This window comes from Sus scrofa, chromosome 7 (assembly GCF_054392235.1).
Source record: "Sus scrofa isolate SSC_HxYL_T2T_F1_AM1 chromosome 7, Sscrofa_HxYL_maternal_Yorkshire_Landrace_v2.0, whole genome shotgun sequence".
NCBI lineage: Eukaryota > Metazoa > Chordata > Mammalia > Artiodactyla > Suidae > Sus > Sus scrofa.
This window is the reverse complement of record NC_139389.1, coordinates 122,680,897-122,697,875: the sequence shown is the minus strand read 5'-3', so window position 1 is coordinate 122,697,875 and position 16,979 is coordinate 122,680,897. Positions and strand designations below refer to the sequence as shown.

The 16,979-nt window shown below is 44.0% G+C and overlaps 1 protein-coding gene across 10 annotated transcripts in view; it reads left to right on the top strand.

The window, feature by feature from the left end:
* Positions 1-16,979, top strand: part of EFCAB11 (EF-hand calcium binding domain 11) — a 191,886-nt gene that overhangs the window by 159,366 nt on the left and 15,541 nt on the right. Inside the window, exon 7 of one of the 10 annotated variants that reach the window (XM_084966685.1) lies at positions 12,679-16,600. The exons of 6 other annotated variants lie outside the window; for them this stretch is intronic. In XM_084966685.1, the coding sequence (XP_084822811.1) occupies positions 12,679-12,688 (10 nt within the window). In that variant the 3' untranslated portion in view covers positions 12,689-16,600. Of the gene's footprint in view, positions 1-1,073; positions 2,779-12,031; positions 12,571-12,674; positions 16,601-16,979 lie in introns of those variants that run through there. 3 more of the 10 variants (XM_084966684.1, XM_084966680.1, XM_005666381.4) reach the window with 3 other exon arrangements.

Below are 16,979 nucleotides of genomic sequence, written 5' to 3'. Positions count from 1 at the left end.
TGGGAACCTCCGTATGCCATGAGTGCGGCCCTAAAAAAAAGAAACCAATAGTTTATATGAAATCATAAACTGAAATCCAAATATATTCCCTATTTTATGGTTTACTGATTTGGGGAGGGGGGGCTTCAAAGGAAAACAAAACAGGTTTGCTGTAGTATATTCATTAGGAGAAACAATTTCAATATTATTGAATTTATAGAAAAAAAATTGACCAAGGGTCTAGAACTAGATCACAAGTATTATCATAATAGCAGTCATTGTCGGGAGTTCCCTTCATGGCTCAGTGGTTAACGAACCCTACTAGGATCCATGAGGATGTGGGTTCGATCCCTGGTCTCCATCAGTGGGTTAAGGATCTGGCATGGCGGTGAGCTGTGGTGTAGGTCACAAACACGGCTGGGATCCTGCATTGCTGTGGCTCTGGTGTAGGCTGGTGGCTACAGCTCTGATTGGACCCCTAGCCTGGGAACCTCCATATGCCGCAGGTGCAGCCCCAAAAAGCAAAAAAATTTTAAAAATAAAATAATAGCAGTCACTCTGAAGTAGAAGCCAAGGTTTGGTCATCTTCAACAAGCCAGCTTTGACTTTAAACAATGTTTTTAAGGTTAAACATGGCAGAAATAGTGCTTGAGGCAATTTCTTTACCAAGCTTTCCCTCCTACTGTTTACAGGGGACTGCTTGCAGGATGAGGTTTACGCATTTGTCTTTCTTTTATTCTCCCTTTATCCTTTCCCTCCCTTCCTTCCTTCCCTCTTTCCTGTTTCTCCTATCCCTGTCACATCCATAAAGAGAATTATATCCATTGAGCCGCCCAAGGTTCTCTCTGACCTGCTTATTAACGGATATCCAAACTTGTATCCACAGATTACCCCCTCCTACTACACATGGAACCCAAAATTACAGGATACTTTATGTATTTTATCAACTATGGAAACTTCTTGGCCATTATCTCCTCAAACACTTCTCCTACCATATTCTTAAAAAGCACTGAATTATACATGTGTCATACTGATGATATTATCTGACATGTCTCTCATTCTCTGTTCTCCTCTTCCTTCTCCTCCTCCCTCAGTTTAACTTGCAGTTCAGTAATTTCTACTCATTCATTGCTAGTGGGAACGCCAAATGGCACAGCCACTTCAGAAGACAGTCTGACAGTTTCTTATAAAGCTAAGTAAGCATAGTCTTACCAAGCGATCCAGCCATCATGCTCCTACACATTGATTCAACGGATTGAAAACTTCTCTCCACACAAAAACTTGCATACGAATGTTTAGAGGAGCTTTATGCATCATCACCCCAAACTGGAAGCCACCAAGATGTCCTTCGGGAGATGAGAGGATAAAGAAAATGTGGTACAACCATACAAGGAATTATGATCCAGTGATAAAAAGAAATGAGCTATCAAGCCACAAAAAGACATGGGTGCATCTTAAATGCATATTTCTAAGTGCAAGAAGCCAGTGTGAAAAGGTTACATTCTGTATGGTACTAATGTGACCTTCTAGAAAAGGCCAAACTACAGTGATGACTAAAAAAGCAATGATTTTCAGGGTTTTGTTTTTATCTTATTTGTTTTTGCTTTTTGTTTTCTGTCTGTTTGTTTTTAATGAAGGAGGATTGAATAGGTAAAGCACAGGGAATTTTTTTTAGTGTGGCAAAATATACCAGGGAAGCCTGGACCATCTTATGGTGCCAGAAAATGAGGAAGTGCTCAACAACAAAACAAAACAAAACAAAACAAAACTTTTTAAAAAAACAAACAAACAAACAAAAACTAAGTACATTGGTAGGCATTTTTCAAAGGGACACAAGAAACAACAGAAAGAGCTCCCGTGGCCAACGCTGGAACAATCTGAGTAACAAAATAAAGCAGTATTGGATTATAACACAAAGTATAAAATATCCATGAGTATACTGATTCAAATAAATGATTGAATAAATAAATAAATGGAAGAGTTGGGACACATCTGCTTTGCCGAAGAATTCCAAGTAATTTATATAGGTACTCTGCCCTCAAAGAGACAGAGCATGACTCTCCATTCCGTCCAAGTGTGGACGGCACATGGTGAGGTTCTTGCAAAGAGTGCGGTGTGGAAGGGAGGCCACGGAGTAACAGCAGAGAACCCTGACCCTCTCTACCTCAACCAGGAGATCAAGGTCACTGTCACCAGTGTTAAATCTTGTTGATACTATGTACCCTTCTGTACCTGATGAAAATGACACCTACCTTCTCTGGCTTTCTTCCCCCAAACCCACAACCTCAGCCCAATCATGAGAAAAACAGCAGAGAAATCCCAATTCAGAGACATTTTACAAAAGACCCGATAAGTATTTCTCAAAGCTGTCAAGGTCAAAAACAAGGCATGCCTGAGAAACGCCACCGCCAATCAGAGCCTAAAGAAACGGCAGCTGAATGTATTGTGATAGCTGGGGTGATGGGATCCTAGAACAGGAAAAAGACATTAGCTAAAAACCTCGGGGAGTTCCTGTCGTGACTCAGTGGTTAACGAATCCGACTAGGAACCATGGGGTTGCGGGTTCGATCCCTGGCCTTGCTTGGTGGGTTAAGGATCCAGCGTTGCCATGAGTTGTGGCGTAGGTCACAGACTCAGCCCGGATCCCGCGTTGCTGTGGCTCTGGTGTAGGCCGGCGGCTGCAGCTCCGATTAGACCCCTGGCCTAGGAACCTCCATATGCCGCGGGTGTGGCCCTCAAAAGACAAAAAGCAAACAAACAAACAAAAAACCGTGGAAAACTGAATAAAGCTTTGGCTAATAATAATGTATCGATATTGTTTCATTAGTTATAACAAACGTATGATACTTACGTAAGATGTTAATAATAGAGGAAACTGGGTGTGGTGTATGGGAATCTGTGCTATCTTCAGTTTTTTGGTAAATCTAAAACTGTTCCAAAGTAAAAGTTTATTTAAAAAATTTTCAGCACTTACCGTATGCAATTATACCCCTTGACGTGATTTAAATTTGTAATAAAGTCTAGATGTCAATTAAAATATGTAAAGGGGGGTACCTAGCTTTTCAAAATCATATTATGGGACACAATAGCCAAAAATCAAAGACTGCCAATCGATGGCACCTTTATAGGACTCTGAACTCTCAACAATGTCAGGCTTTTGCCATAGGGAAGTATGTTCACAGCCTGTCATATGGGTTGGTTTCCGACAAAGAAGAGACTTCATATATCTGCATTTGAATTGCATTTGGAGAACCTTGAAAAACACACAAACAGAAAGTACCCAGCTTTCAGAGTTCCCGTTGTGACTCAGCAGAAATGAATCCAACTGGGAACCATGAGGTTGCAGGTTCAATCCCTGGCCTTGCTCAGTGGGTTAAGGATCTGGTGTTGCTGTGAGCTGTGGCATAGGCCGACAGCTATAGCTCCAATTCAACCCATAACCTGGGAACCTCCACATGCTGTGGGTGCAGCCCTAAAAACAAAGAAAGTACTCAGCTTTCCTATTATATTGCTTGCAGTATACATTTCAAAGAAAGTAAAGTAATCCCTTAGCTTTGGACCTATTGAAATGAAAGCCCTTTATACCTCTTCTTCTTCTTCTTCTTCTTCTTTTTTTTCCCCCTTTTTCGGCCACACCCATAGCTTATGGAGTTCCTGTCAGGGATCAAATCTGAGCTGCAGCTTCTACCCACACTACAGCTACAGGAATGCTGGATCCCCAACCTGCTGCACCACAGTGGGAACTCCCCTTTATACTGCTTTTGAACTTCATAATTCCTCACAGCACTGAGAAAACCTACAGGTGTGGTTCCTGGATTCTCCCTGTGGTTAGTCTTAAAGGGCCTGTTCATATGTTAATATATCCAAGACATGGAAACAACCTATGTGCCCATCAATGGATGAATAGATAAAGCAAATATGATATATATCTAGATCTGTACCTATACAAGGAAATATTATTCAGCCATAAAAGATAAGAAAAGCCTGCCATTTGTGACAACATAATGTATCTTGAGGGCATTAGGCTAACTGAAAGAAACCAGACAGAAGGACATATAGTATAATGATTTTTAGCCTTTTTTCTTCTCTAACCCTAACATTTAAGACTATAAAAGTCCTCTAGGCCCTGCTTTGGCTGCATCTCACTAGTATTGATATGTCTTGTCTTCATTAATATGTTTTTCAAAATAGTCTCTAATTTCTGTGGTTATTTCTTCTTTGACACATGGGCTAGTCAGAAATGACTTGTTAAATTTTCAAAAGTTGTGGGCTTTCTACTTTTCATTATTGATTTTTAGTTAATTCCGTTGGTCGGAGGACTTATTTTGAATGTTTTCAAATGCTTGTATCAATTCTCTTTTAAAGCCTTTCGATTCTCCAGGGAATAAGGACATCTCCCCACGTATTTAAAGTTTTACGTATAATTAATGCAATTCTGTAATCAGATGTCCTAATGCTCCTGAGTGTCTCAATAGTATTTGTAAACTCAAATTTCAACTTAAAGTCATAAGTCTAAGCCAACTTGTATGTTACATCAGAATCACAAAGTGAATCAGTTCATCAGGCTAAAGTCGTGCTGTCTAAAGCCACCAGCACATGCGGCTATTTAAATTTAATTTCCACTCATCAAAACTAAATAAAATTAAAAACAGTTCTTCCCTAAATAGCCATATCCAGTAGCCGCATTTCAAGTGTTCAAAAGCTGCGTGTGGTTGGTGGCTCCATGCTGAACACTGCCAAGGAGAACGTTTCCATCATTGTACAGAGTTCTGCTGGACGGCACTGTCTCTTCCTTCCTCCCTCTCTCTTCCCTCCTTCCTTCCTTCTTTTTAGGACCACACCCGTGGCCCGTGGAGGTTCCCAGGCTAGGGGTCAATCAGAGCTGTAGCTGCTGACTTAGACCACAGCCTCAGCAGTGCAGGATCCAAGCCACATCTTCAACCTCCATCCCAGCTCACCCCAGCTCCTTAACCCACTGAACAAGGCCAGGGATCGAACCCACATCTTCGTGGTTCCTAGTCGGGTTTGTTTCCACTGAGCCAGAGTGGGAATGTCCCAGTTCAATGGGTTTTTTGTTTGTTTGTTTGTTTTGTTTTGTTTTTTGGTCTTTTTGCCTTTTCTAGGGCCGCTCCTGCAGCATGTGAAGGTTCCCAGGCTAGGGGTTAAATTGGAGCTGCAGCCGCCGGCCTACACCAGAGCCCCAGCAATGGGGGATCCGAGCCGAGTCTGCAACCTACACCACAGCTCAGGGCAACGCTGGATCCTTAACCCACTGAGCAAGGCCAGGGATCGAACCCTCAACCTCATGGTTCCTAGTCGGATTTGTTAACCACTGCGCCACGACGGGAACTCCCCAGTTCAATGTTTTTATGAACACGCTGTTATCTCTACCATCCCTGTTACCTGACTTGCCTAGTGGTGTAACTGCAAACTCATAAACCCTCGCCCTGCCACTCCCTCTGCACCTGCTTCCTCACCTCCCCTTGCACCTCCTACCCCACCCGGGAGAAGACGCTGGAGCAACTCGACTTGAAGTGCCTGTCGGGAAGGAAGGGGCTGGGGTGCACACACTCACCTTCAGACCTCGAGCAGGTGACGTCGGCGCTAGTCTGAATGATCAGCTGCTTTGAAAATGCAAGCATAAGACAGAGAATGATTTTATTTTCATTTAAATTGATATCCTCAGTCCTATCATGTTTCTTTCATGAAATCATGGGTGTAACTGTTTGATAGATCTAATTTGAGCCATAACTGAAGGCACCAGGCTTTCAGGCCCAGGAATTCTTAAAGCAGCCACAGACTATGAATGCTATGTTAATAAGAAAGCAATAAGGAAATATTATACAACGTTCCGATTCCGTCTATTATGAACGAAGACCTTTTGTGTTTGGGTGGACCTGATACGCTACACTGTGGTTGCCGAAGAGATTAGAAAATGTTTTTGCCATCTCAGCAAAAAGGCCCCCAAATTGGGCTCTGTGACTAGAAACTATTTGCAGCAGGTAACAGAAATGGCCATGAGGCATTATGGGACAGGAGGCCATGAACTTATTTGAATCAGAGGTGCCAGAAATAGCAATATTATTGTTGTTCAAGGGTGAAACAGACAGGAGTTCCTGCTATGGTGCAGTGGAAACTAATCCAGCATGCAGTATCCATGAGGACCAGGGTTTGATCCCTGGCTTCACTCAGTGGGTTGGGGATCTGGCATGGCTGTGAGCTGTGGTGTAGGTCACAGACGCAGCTCGGATCCATATGCTACGGGTGTGGCCCTAAAAAGCAAAAAAAGAAAAAAAAAGGAAAAAAAAAAGAGTGAAACAAACAGTTGTATCAGCTGCCATGGAAATAAAGTGTCGGGAAAAAGCAGGGTTACTGCAAAGCTTATCCCTGTGATAAGTTGCCACATGGATAGGAACTTACCAGCACTGATGGGAAAAACCCATGTTGAGTGTCCACCTGCTAGCACCTAGCACTGCTCTCAGCCCTTTACATGCACCAGCACAGTTAGGTCTTGTGGCAACTTGAAGACAGAGGCGTTGCCCTTATTCTCAGAATGGAAAATAAGCACAGAGCTGTGACGGTCAGTGGCCGCCCTGAGATTTGAATCTGGACCGTCTGACCCCCGATCCAGTCCTCATAACCTTGACACTGAGAACAGAGACCATGCGCCTTTCAGGTCTGAGCCCCAGCTTAGAGGAGGCACCCAGGCCTTGGGCTGGTCCAGTAATGGACTCATCTGCCTGCATCTGCAAGGTCACGTCGGCTCTCACAATGACCCCACCCACGAGAAGACTCTCTGGGTGTAGTCGGCAGACAGATCTTCCCATCACACCCCCCCTGCTGGTGGCGACCACAGTCACACGCTTCTCTAAAAGTCCTCCTGGCTCTTGGTGGAACCAGTAGGACCAGAGGATTGATGGCATGTAAACACTTATCCACATCCAGCCTCCCCTCCCCCTACACAGTCGCATGTCCCCCAGCCCAGCACGTTCCTGTGCTGCCCTCAGTTCTCTCTGCACCAACAATTTCTCAAAGGACGTGGCCTCCTTTCCCCTTGGCACCACCTGTGCTTTGTTGGACTTTGTTCAAAGAGCCTGGGCTGCCCGTTTACCCCTTCGGTATGTCCAGTCATACGCTCAGGTGGGTAAGGGGCACCTGGGTATGAGCCCCCGCCTCCCCCAAACACACACATCATTAAGAAGGAGAGGTTGTGTAACCTGTGCATTCGAAGACCCCAACCATCATGTTGCCATCCTGGCTTCTTTCTGTACCATCCCTGGGCTTTGCCAGGCGCATCAAAATTCCGAAAAGCCAAACGCCGTTTTCTTCAATCATTTGATTTTGAAAACGGGAGAAACAATACAACGTTGACTTAGCCAACGCCCTTTCTGTGCGGATATGAAGTTCCTTGTAGCTGCGATTTAAATACTAATTATATGCCAGTTTTAGTTTAAAGTTTTTTTTGTGTTTGTTCTTTTGCAGAAGCAGTCAGGGGAGTGACTAAAAGCTTATTCATTTGCAGGGTTTTTATTTTGGAAATGAACATGCTGGCACAATTTTAATTGGGTTTTAGTTGTTGTTGTTTTAATTCTCACAGTGATGGCTTGGCTATGTCTTCTGGGACTGCAGAGGGAAACTGGCATCTGGTGTTTGAGGATTCTGGGGATTTGCACCATATTTATGTGTAATAACTATACAGTAAATAAACAGAATGAATAATTAAGTGAATAATGAGTTTCTCCGAAAAGAGGACTCCTCTTAAGACTGCGACAGAAATTCTCACGTGTTCCACCCTCCTTCCCTCGTGGCAACTCCATGCTGCTCTTACTGTGTTGTTGCCCCCGTGGAAACCAGCAAGGGCTTTTTCCAAGTGGAAATTAAGCGCGTGCCATTAATCAATGGGGTTTGATACAAACAAGATATTTTCTTCCACTTGCAAGGATGTTGGATTTATGCCTCTTAGAATTATTTTTTCTTTTTTACTCTCTCGTCAGATATTTGCCTCTTTCACAATAAAATCCATGAGATTAAATATCACTGAATGGTGTTTCTCTGTGGGACTAAAATCTTGAAATTCCAGGAACTCACTGTATCCAGTGAAATTCCATAAATGCGTGTTAATGCTCATATTAGCCAATACAAGGTGCCCTTGCTCCTGGATGCAACCCAGGCCCAAAGGGATTCTTCCCGAAGGTAAAAACCATTGTGTAATTACTGTTTCTTCTCCCTGTGTGTTCATCCCTTCACTCATCTGTTTTTCCTGGTCTATGCATTCGTTTACACACACGAAGTATTTCTAGAACGCCTACTACCTGCTAGGCACCGTACCAGGCTCTGGTGATACCATGATGAGCAAAACCACACCCAGTTCCTGTCTTTTCAAAGTTGGCCTTCTTATCAGGAAGACAGCGAGCAAACAGTGAAATGAAAGTTAAGTTGCAGCTAAGCTGACAACACACTTTATGACCGTTTCTATGACAAAGAGCGTATCAGTCTGCTCGGGCTGCTCTAACAAAATTCTGCAAACGAGGTGGCTTAAACAGCAGAATTTATTGCCTCACAATTCTGGAGACTCTAAGTCCAAGAGCAAGGTATCCGCAGATTTGGTTTCACTGGAGGCCTCTGTCCTTGGCTTGCAGATGGCAGCCTTCTCTTGGTGTCCCCACAGGGTCTTTCCTCTTTGCGTGTCTGTGTCCAAATCTCTTCTTACAAGGACACTAGTCATTCCTGGGTTAGGGTCCCCCCAACAACCTCACTGTAGCTTAATACCTCTTTCTTTTTTTTTATTTTATTTTATTTTTTTTTATTTTCCCACTGTACAGCAAGGGGGTCAGGTTATCCTTACATGTATACATTACAATTACATTTTTCCCCCAGCCTTTCTTCTGTTGCAACATGAGTATCTAGACAAAGTTCTCAATGCTATTCAGCAGGATCTCCTTGTAGCTTAATACCTCTTTCAAGGCCTATCGCCACAGTCATGTTCTGAGTCCTAGAAGTTAGAGCTTCAACATATGAATTTAGAGGGACACAGTTCAGCCATAACAGAGAGGTAGCTGGTTTAGACAGGTATGGATGGGCTCGAGTCAGATACCCAAACAGGGACATAGGGTGGGCTTGCCGAGGATTAAATTGCAATCTAAAGGATGACTAAACAAAGTGGTGAGAAGGGCATTCCAGGAAGAGGGAAGGGCACTGCCAGGCCCCCCAGTGGGAGGGACATGGCAAGGAGCAGAGATAAAGGGGAGGCCACCCACAGTGGCTGAGGAGCTGTGGGGCAGAGCATGAGGCCTAAGATGATGCTGACATTATGGAGGGTGTCCAGGCCATGCAGGGCAGGGAATTTCATCTTTTTCCCAAAAGCAATGAGAGACCATTGAAGGCTTTTTATGGTGAGGGCAGAGGTGGCATGACAAGATTTGCCTCTGGAAAATAAATATCAGTCTGGCTGCAGTGCGAAGGACAGACGTGAGTGGTTCTGGAGTGCATTCTGGAAGAGCGCTGGCTACAGGAGAATGCTGCAACATCCACGCCAGAAATGAAAGAGGCTTGGATTCAGGAGGTGGGTGGGAACAGAAAGAAATGAGTAGATTTGACAGATCAGTGGGGGCAGTGGGTTACAGATGGTGGCACTGGATGAGAGATGTGGGTGCTGTTTATAGCAGCAATACATAAATAGCCAAGACATGGAAAACAACCTGAATGTCCATGGACTGATGACTAGATAAAGATGTGAGATATGTATGGATACACACACATATACATATATATCCAATAGAATACTACTCAGCCATAAAAAAGAATGAAATTTGCAATTTGTAGCAACATGGATGGACCTAGAGATTATCATTCTAAATGAAATAAGTCAGACAAAGGACAAATACCATGGGATATCACTGATATGCAGAATCTAATGTATGACTCAAATGAACTTATGAATGACTCAAATGAAACAGACTCACAGACATAGAGAACAGACTTGTAGTTGTAGGGAAGCAGGAGGGAGGGATGGACTGGGAGTTTGGGATCAGCAGATGCAACCTATTATGCATGTATAACTGAATCGCTCTGCTGTACACAACATCGTACATCAACTACAGTTCGATAAAATAAATTTAAAAAATTAAATTTAAAAATCTCCATCAAAACTTCTTCAGCAATAAACCTAAGTATTTGTTTATTGAATTCAGTAGCGGGAAGAAAATCATCATAAACTCCAACTCTCCCCTCCTTAATTAAATAACTGTACATTTCACAACTGTGAACTTTTTTCTTTTTCTGTCTTTTTAGGGCCACACCTGAGGCATATGGAAGTTCCCAGGCTAGGGGTCGAATCAGAGTTGCAGCTACCAGCCTACACCACAGTCACAGCAATGCAGGCTCTAAGCCGAATCTGCAACCACACCTCATGGCAACACGAGATCCTTAACCCACTGAGCAAGGCCAGGGATTGAACCTGCGTCCTCATGGATACTTGTTGGGTTTGTTACCACTGAGCCAAGATGGGAACTCCCAAGAGACTTCTTTTCTTTTTTTTGTTTTTCTTTTTTTTCTTTTTTCTTCTTCTTTTTATTATTATTATTATTTTTTTTTTTTTTTTTTTTTGGCCATTCCCACAGCATACAGAAGTTCCCGAGCTAGTGGTCAAACCCTCACCCCAGCAGTGGTGACCCCGGATCTTTAACCTCCTGAGCTACCAGGGAAGTCCCAAATAAAGAGATTTCAAATAAATGTTTGTGCTAAATGTGGCTGAGCAAAACAAAGCAAACACAGCGCTGTTTTGCAGTCAAGGGGCAGCAGGTGATGGAGGCGGGTCGTCACTCTAACCACGGCTCCCCCCAGCTCTGCCCTGTCTTCAGTAATGAAGCCACCAGCCAGGGCTGCTCACTCCCAGCTGGAAGGTATTTGCATTGCTGTCACTCTATTGATGAAAGCAACTCATGTCTGGTCCCTTATTTTTGCCCAAAGGATTCTCTTTCTGTAATTTATTACAAAAATTCAAGGCCATTTCATTAGGAGGAAATGTGCCATATCATTATTATAACAACTCTCCCTATTTTTGTTCCATTTTGAAACCGACAATCTAAAGACTATTTTTAGCTCAGTCATGTGAGATTATTTGTTTCCTTATGATGAGAAGTTTTTCCTTCGGACTAGTTAACATGAATTTTATGCTCACTTATTATGTCACATGCGCCAATTCAATTTATTTTAAAGCCGATTCTTTGGGGAAAACTGTAAAGCTAATTTGAATTGATTCTTTAGAGATTCCATTTTAAATGAAGTGCTATAAAATTGGCAGACAAAGTGAAAAAATGGAACTGAATTTTCTTCTGCAGCTACTCATTGGATTCAGAAATCTTGCTTTTCGACAGTGCCAAGGGTTTTGATATAATGTTTTACACAATTTTCCTAACATTTATCTCAAAACTCCACTGCCTTTATTTTGGCGGCTCGACTCAAAATGGTTTCCTGATACTTCCAGAGATAAAAGCAAAGTTCTTGCTAAAAGAAACATTTGGTGCTTTGCTGCAGATGTCTTAGCATCTACAGTGTGTCCGTCTAGAACACATCTGCTGTGAAGCAGGTATTTTAATGCCAGAGTGAATACTGAGCATTTGTGCACAAACTTTCTGAGAGGTGGTGTGGCAAATAAAACTGCATCTCCAACTTCCTCCTCTTTGGCCTCCATTTATGCTTCTCCCTTTCATAGTTGATGGATTTACAGCTTGAGGATAGCATGGAAATAATAGGCAAGGTGCCTGATGGCTTAATTTCCTGTCCTCCACGGACCCGAGAGGAGCCCATTGTTCGTCAGGGCAGCGGGGCCCCAAGCTAATCAGAAGCAGCCGGCACCAGGTGGGGAAAGGGGCCCCGGGATTGGATCATCTGATTGCACTGGATGATTTATATCCGATTATTAACGATCTAATGGTAAATACATAGAAAACACATGTCGGCAATTTCACCTTGAGACACACTTGTTTTCTTTGACGTTTTTAAAAGGGAGTTGTATTGCATGCTCATCTTTTGCCCTGAATTCCCTAAACAGCAACCATCATTTCTGTTGGCCCGCTAGGAGGCTCAGAGGCAAACTCCTGGAGGGCCCTCACCCAATTTTGTTCTGCTCCACTGACTGCAGCCTCAAGTACCTAGAGTTCCTTCCCTGGCTGAGGTTGGTCTCCAAAGAAGCAAATCACTGCAGGGCGTGTTTTTGTTCTGATTACAAGGAAGAGAATTGTGTGACTGAAGGTACCCGTTAGTCAAGCTTTGGGGAAGAAGCAGGCAGAAGGCTGAGTCTTCCATTCAAATATGTAATGCCTAGAGCACACCTTACTTGCAGGGGGCCGTAAAAGCTTTACTTTTAATGAAAAAACATATAATAGTTCCTGCTGTGGTGCAGTGGATTAAGAACCTGACTGCAGTAGCTTTGGTCACGGTGGAGGCAGGGATTCCATCCCCGGCTTGGTGCAGCGGGTTAAAAGGATCTGGCATTGCCACAGTGGTAGTGTAGGTCACAGCTGAGGCTTGGATTCAGTCCCTAGCCCGGGAACTTCCATGTGCTGCAGGGTGCAGCCATAAAAAAAAAAAAAAAAAGTATAAACAAATATCTAATAATAAATCCAGTCTATGTAATATTAATATTTATTATACCAAAATAGCTTTAACATATCATTTTTAAATTTTTTGTGGAGGAAGAGGCCCCTGAAGGCAAATGCACACTTGAGCCCATCGAAGTCATGATACAGCCCTGATCGGAACAGCTCTGGGGAACCCGACATAAGGGACGGATTGTGGAGTTTTAGGCTCTCTGTGACTGTGGGAGCTGGTGGCGAGGTCTCAGCAAGTCTCCGAGACACAGGCCTCTGGTGCGAAGGTGGGCCGGAAGTTGCTATAGGTCACGAGGCCAGGAACTGAGAAGAAAACCTTATATGTGAAGACACTGGGTCTCAACCGGGAGTGATCTGATCTGCTCCCCAGGAGACCTTTGGCAATGTCCGGAGACAGTTTGGGTTCTCACAACTGCGGCGAAGGCTGCGACTGGCAACCAGGATGTAGAGGCCAGGCATGCCGCCCAACACCCCCGCAGGGCACAGGACAGCTCCACACAACAGTCTTCTGCTTTAAAACAGCAACACTCCCTGAGGTTGAGAAACATCAAGGTTAAGGTACAGAGAGGCTGGGAGCTGCGAGGCCAGCTGGAGCCTGTGTCTGTCTCCCATAGCCTCCAACCTCCATGCGTGGGGACCCACGGAAGCTGCTGGTGCCCTTTACCACGTAGCCAGGCTTGCCCTGGTCCAAGGACTTGGAGCATCTCAGAGGAGGCTGGGCACTTGGGGCGAAGCTGCAGGCTGCCACCCCATGCAGCAGGTGAGCTGGCAGGAGAGCAGCAGTGCCCACAAACTGCCCCATGCATGGGGCCCTGCACGACCCTCCAAGTGTTCAGGCTGCTGCTTCACTGCCAGCTGCCCAAGCTCAGGTTAAAGTCTTCATGGCCAACCCCAGCGTGGAGCCCCATGAGGAGAGGAGCTCTGTGGAATGTCGTTCCGGCTTTGCTAAGTTGACTGGTAACATACTGCCACAGCAGACCAAGTGGAGCACTGCTAACTAGTTCTTTTTACTTACAGTCCAGCTTTTCCCCACCTCACTCCCAACTTTGCAAGCACTTCATGTGGACTTGGCGTTTTTTATTCTACAGACACTGACAGTTGTACATCCACATCTTTCTTTCGGGAACAGTCATGGCTGGACACACAACAGCCTGGATGGACTACATGTCCCAGCTGCCCCTTCAGGTGTAGCCACGTCATTGACTACTGACCACATGACCCCGAGGGAGGCAGTTGCCCCAGCTCCAAGGCCGGGCCTTCAGACACTGGCCGTGCACTGCCCCACGTGCTCTCTCTGTTCCCAGCTGGAATCCAAAGAGGGAGGCAGTCAGCTTCAATCACACAATGACAAGAGCAGAGCAGCAAGACACAAAGATTCTGGGGGCTTTGAGGTCCAGAGCCTCCTTACCTTAAGCATCCTTTTTCTTAAAGAATTCTGAGTGAGCACATTAGTCACTTAGGTTGTAGATAACAAGAACCAACTCAAATTCACTGAAGCAGAAAACGGAATATATTTTCCTCATGTAACTGGGAAGTCTGGGATAAGAACTTCAGGCATAGCTGGATCTAGGGGTTCAAATCATGTCATTAGGGCTCTCCATCTTTCAGTCTGTGCTTTCTGCCCAAGTCCAGGGAAGAGAGCCTTAAGAAATTCCAGGCCTAAACTCTCCTTATAGCTCATGACCCAGAGAAGATGGGAGGGTCTCTCTTCCAACTTTAATTTTAATTATGCAGAGCAAATGCTGAAAAGTCGTGCTGGCATCGCAGGCTCACCCCTGAACCAATTGCTGTGCACACTGAGAGAGGGAGGTTGGCCTGAACCTGTATAATCCCTACCTGCTGCAGTCCACTCTGGAAGTTAACCGACATCGCCAGGAGTGAAGGCAGAGCCGACGAAGGGGTAGTAAAGTCAGGAAATACCCGTTGGGTTTTGGAGGAAGGAATACCATGCGTGATGACAAAAAGTTTCACAGCAGAGGTGGGATTTCAGCTGGTCCTTGAATTCTTAGAGTCTGAAAATGGATAAAGAAGAAAATACTGTACTTTCATTCCTGACCATTTCAAAGGCTCAGGCAAATTCAGTAGCCCCATGGGATGGAAAAGGATCATATTATTTTTCTTTCCTTTGCCGTTGGTTCAGAATGAGCACTGAATCCTTCCAGAGGCAGACAAACCCGGGGAAGAGTCCGGTTGTCAGGACAAGGGTTTCCAGCCCAGGTGCTCCCACGTGGAGCAAGGAGAAACGTCATGCTTCTCTGTAACCTGAAGAAAGGTGGTGTGTATAATTGGCAGTTCCCTTAACCAGTCCAGAAAGACTTGTTATATAAATAAATAATGCCAATAGGAAGTGACTTGCCATGGGAAACAGGCATCTCTCCTTTTCGTTTTCCATGTTCCTAGAATCCTTTCTTGAGGCTCGGAGTGGAATAGGCTTGTGATTTTAATACACGTTTATTAATTCAAAAACTCTCTAGTGTTAGGAGTGTAGGAATACATTTTTAGGCAATCTCACGGCTTCGTGATTTTCCAGTTGGTCAGGCAACCAGAGCCTGTGGCTCATTTCTTTAGGACAAGAGTCAGTCCTCTGGGGTGGAGATGCCTCTTTGGCCATCCAGGGTGCTGTTGGCTGGGTTCGGAGCATGGCAGCTGGCTTGACCTTAAAGATGCTGGTGGCAGCAGTGATGACGATCACGATGGGGAGGATGATGGCAGCAGCTATTGATCATACAGGTGATGCAGCCAGGATATAAACTCCTCTCTCCCCTGTTCTAAGGGGACCGTCATATCATCTTTCCTAGAGAATCAAGGTAGCTTTCATCTGTTTGGTGGCTGCCAGAGCATCCAGGGCTTTGTCATTTCCTCATTGGTCGACGATGAGATGATTTCTTTAGATACAAAGTTATTTTCTTTGATGGGCGAGTTTGTACCTTCATGCAGGGAGTGGAGATGTAGCTGTATTTACTTTAAGCTGAGTTTCTCTGGATCCATTTATCCTCAGGGCAACTCGGAAGCAGGTCAGCACCCCAGCATCTCCCTTAGGGGGCAGGAGTCATAACACTCCTGTAAGAATTATAATGGGTCCCAGGGAAAGATCCCTGACTCCAGGTGGGTGGAGCCACATAACCAGTTTGACTTAACGGATTGATTGACTACTGGGGTAGATCGTGTTATTGTTCTCAATCATTGCTCTCCTTTCAATCCCCACCCATTGCTGTGTGACATGCAGTGTCCCTCATGGTTGGAACCTACTTTCCACTAATATTGGGCTTGTGCCATGACTTACTTTGTCGTGAGCAAAATGAGATGTGAACAGAAGATTGGTGAGGGTAGAAGTTATTGGAGACTTCACTCTTATTCTTGATCACTTGCCCTTTTCTGTCATCCATGAGAAAGGCATGTCACCAATGGACACTGCTCTTTTAGCCCAGGTTCTCACATGGACTGTGAGTGAGAATAGATATTTGTTGTAAGCCACTGAGACTTTCAGATTGTTGTAACAATCTAACCAAGGAAAGGTGACTGATACAAATGGTCTTTGATTGTTGTAAACATTTCAGTGAAAAATGACTCAACTCTCTCTCTACGTGTGGATATAGGCAGAAGTTATGACAAATCTATCCAAGGAAAACTAATCCTGAATGTAAGAAAACAAATGAGCTATGGTCAGATGAAACCAACAATAACAAGAAGCTGCTTTTGCACATGAAATTCGAAAGGGCTCTAAATATAATAGTATTAGAGGGAGTATGCTGCAAATGGCACTTCTTAGATGTTGTTAATTGGAGTATAAGTTAGTGTAACAGTGCTGGAGATGAACTAAGAAGTGATACTACTACTAATAATAGATGACATTTGCAGGGTGCCTCTCTATGCCAGGCACTACTATCTGAAGTCTTATTAACTTTACTTGAACTAATAAAATTGGTTTACATGGTCTAGCTCGCTTAACCCTCATAACAACATTGTAAGGGAGGTATTATTATTAAACAATATATTTATGTTTAAAAGCTTAACAATTTACGTATGTTCTTTTACCCACATCTGGAAATTTATCCTAAGGAACTAATTAATGATGGGGTATAAAGCTCTAATACAAGAGGGTTGATGACAGCATGGTTTATGAAAGTAGGAAGCAATATAAATATTCAGAAAACAGAGATCTTTTAAATAAATTGAGCCATTTAAAAATGATATAAAAAATGTACAGTGGACCTGAAAGGACCTTTAGTTATATTAACTAAATACTGCAGCTTACAGTGGTCCTGCCTTGTCCAGTATTGTAGCCCTTAGCCACATACGCCAGCCACATAATCACTTGAAATGTGACTAGTCAGAATTAAGATGTGCTGGAAGTGAAGCCTTAGTGTGGAAAAAAAAGAATGCAAAATA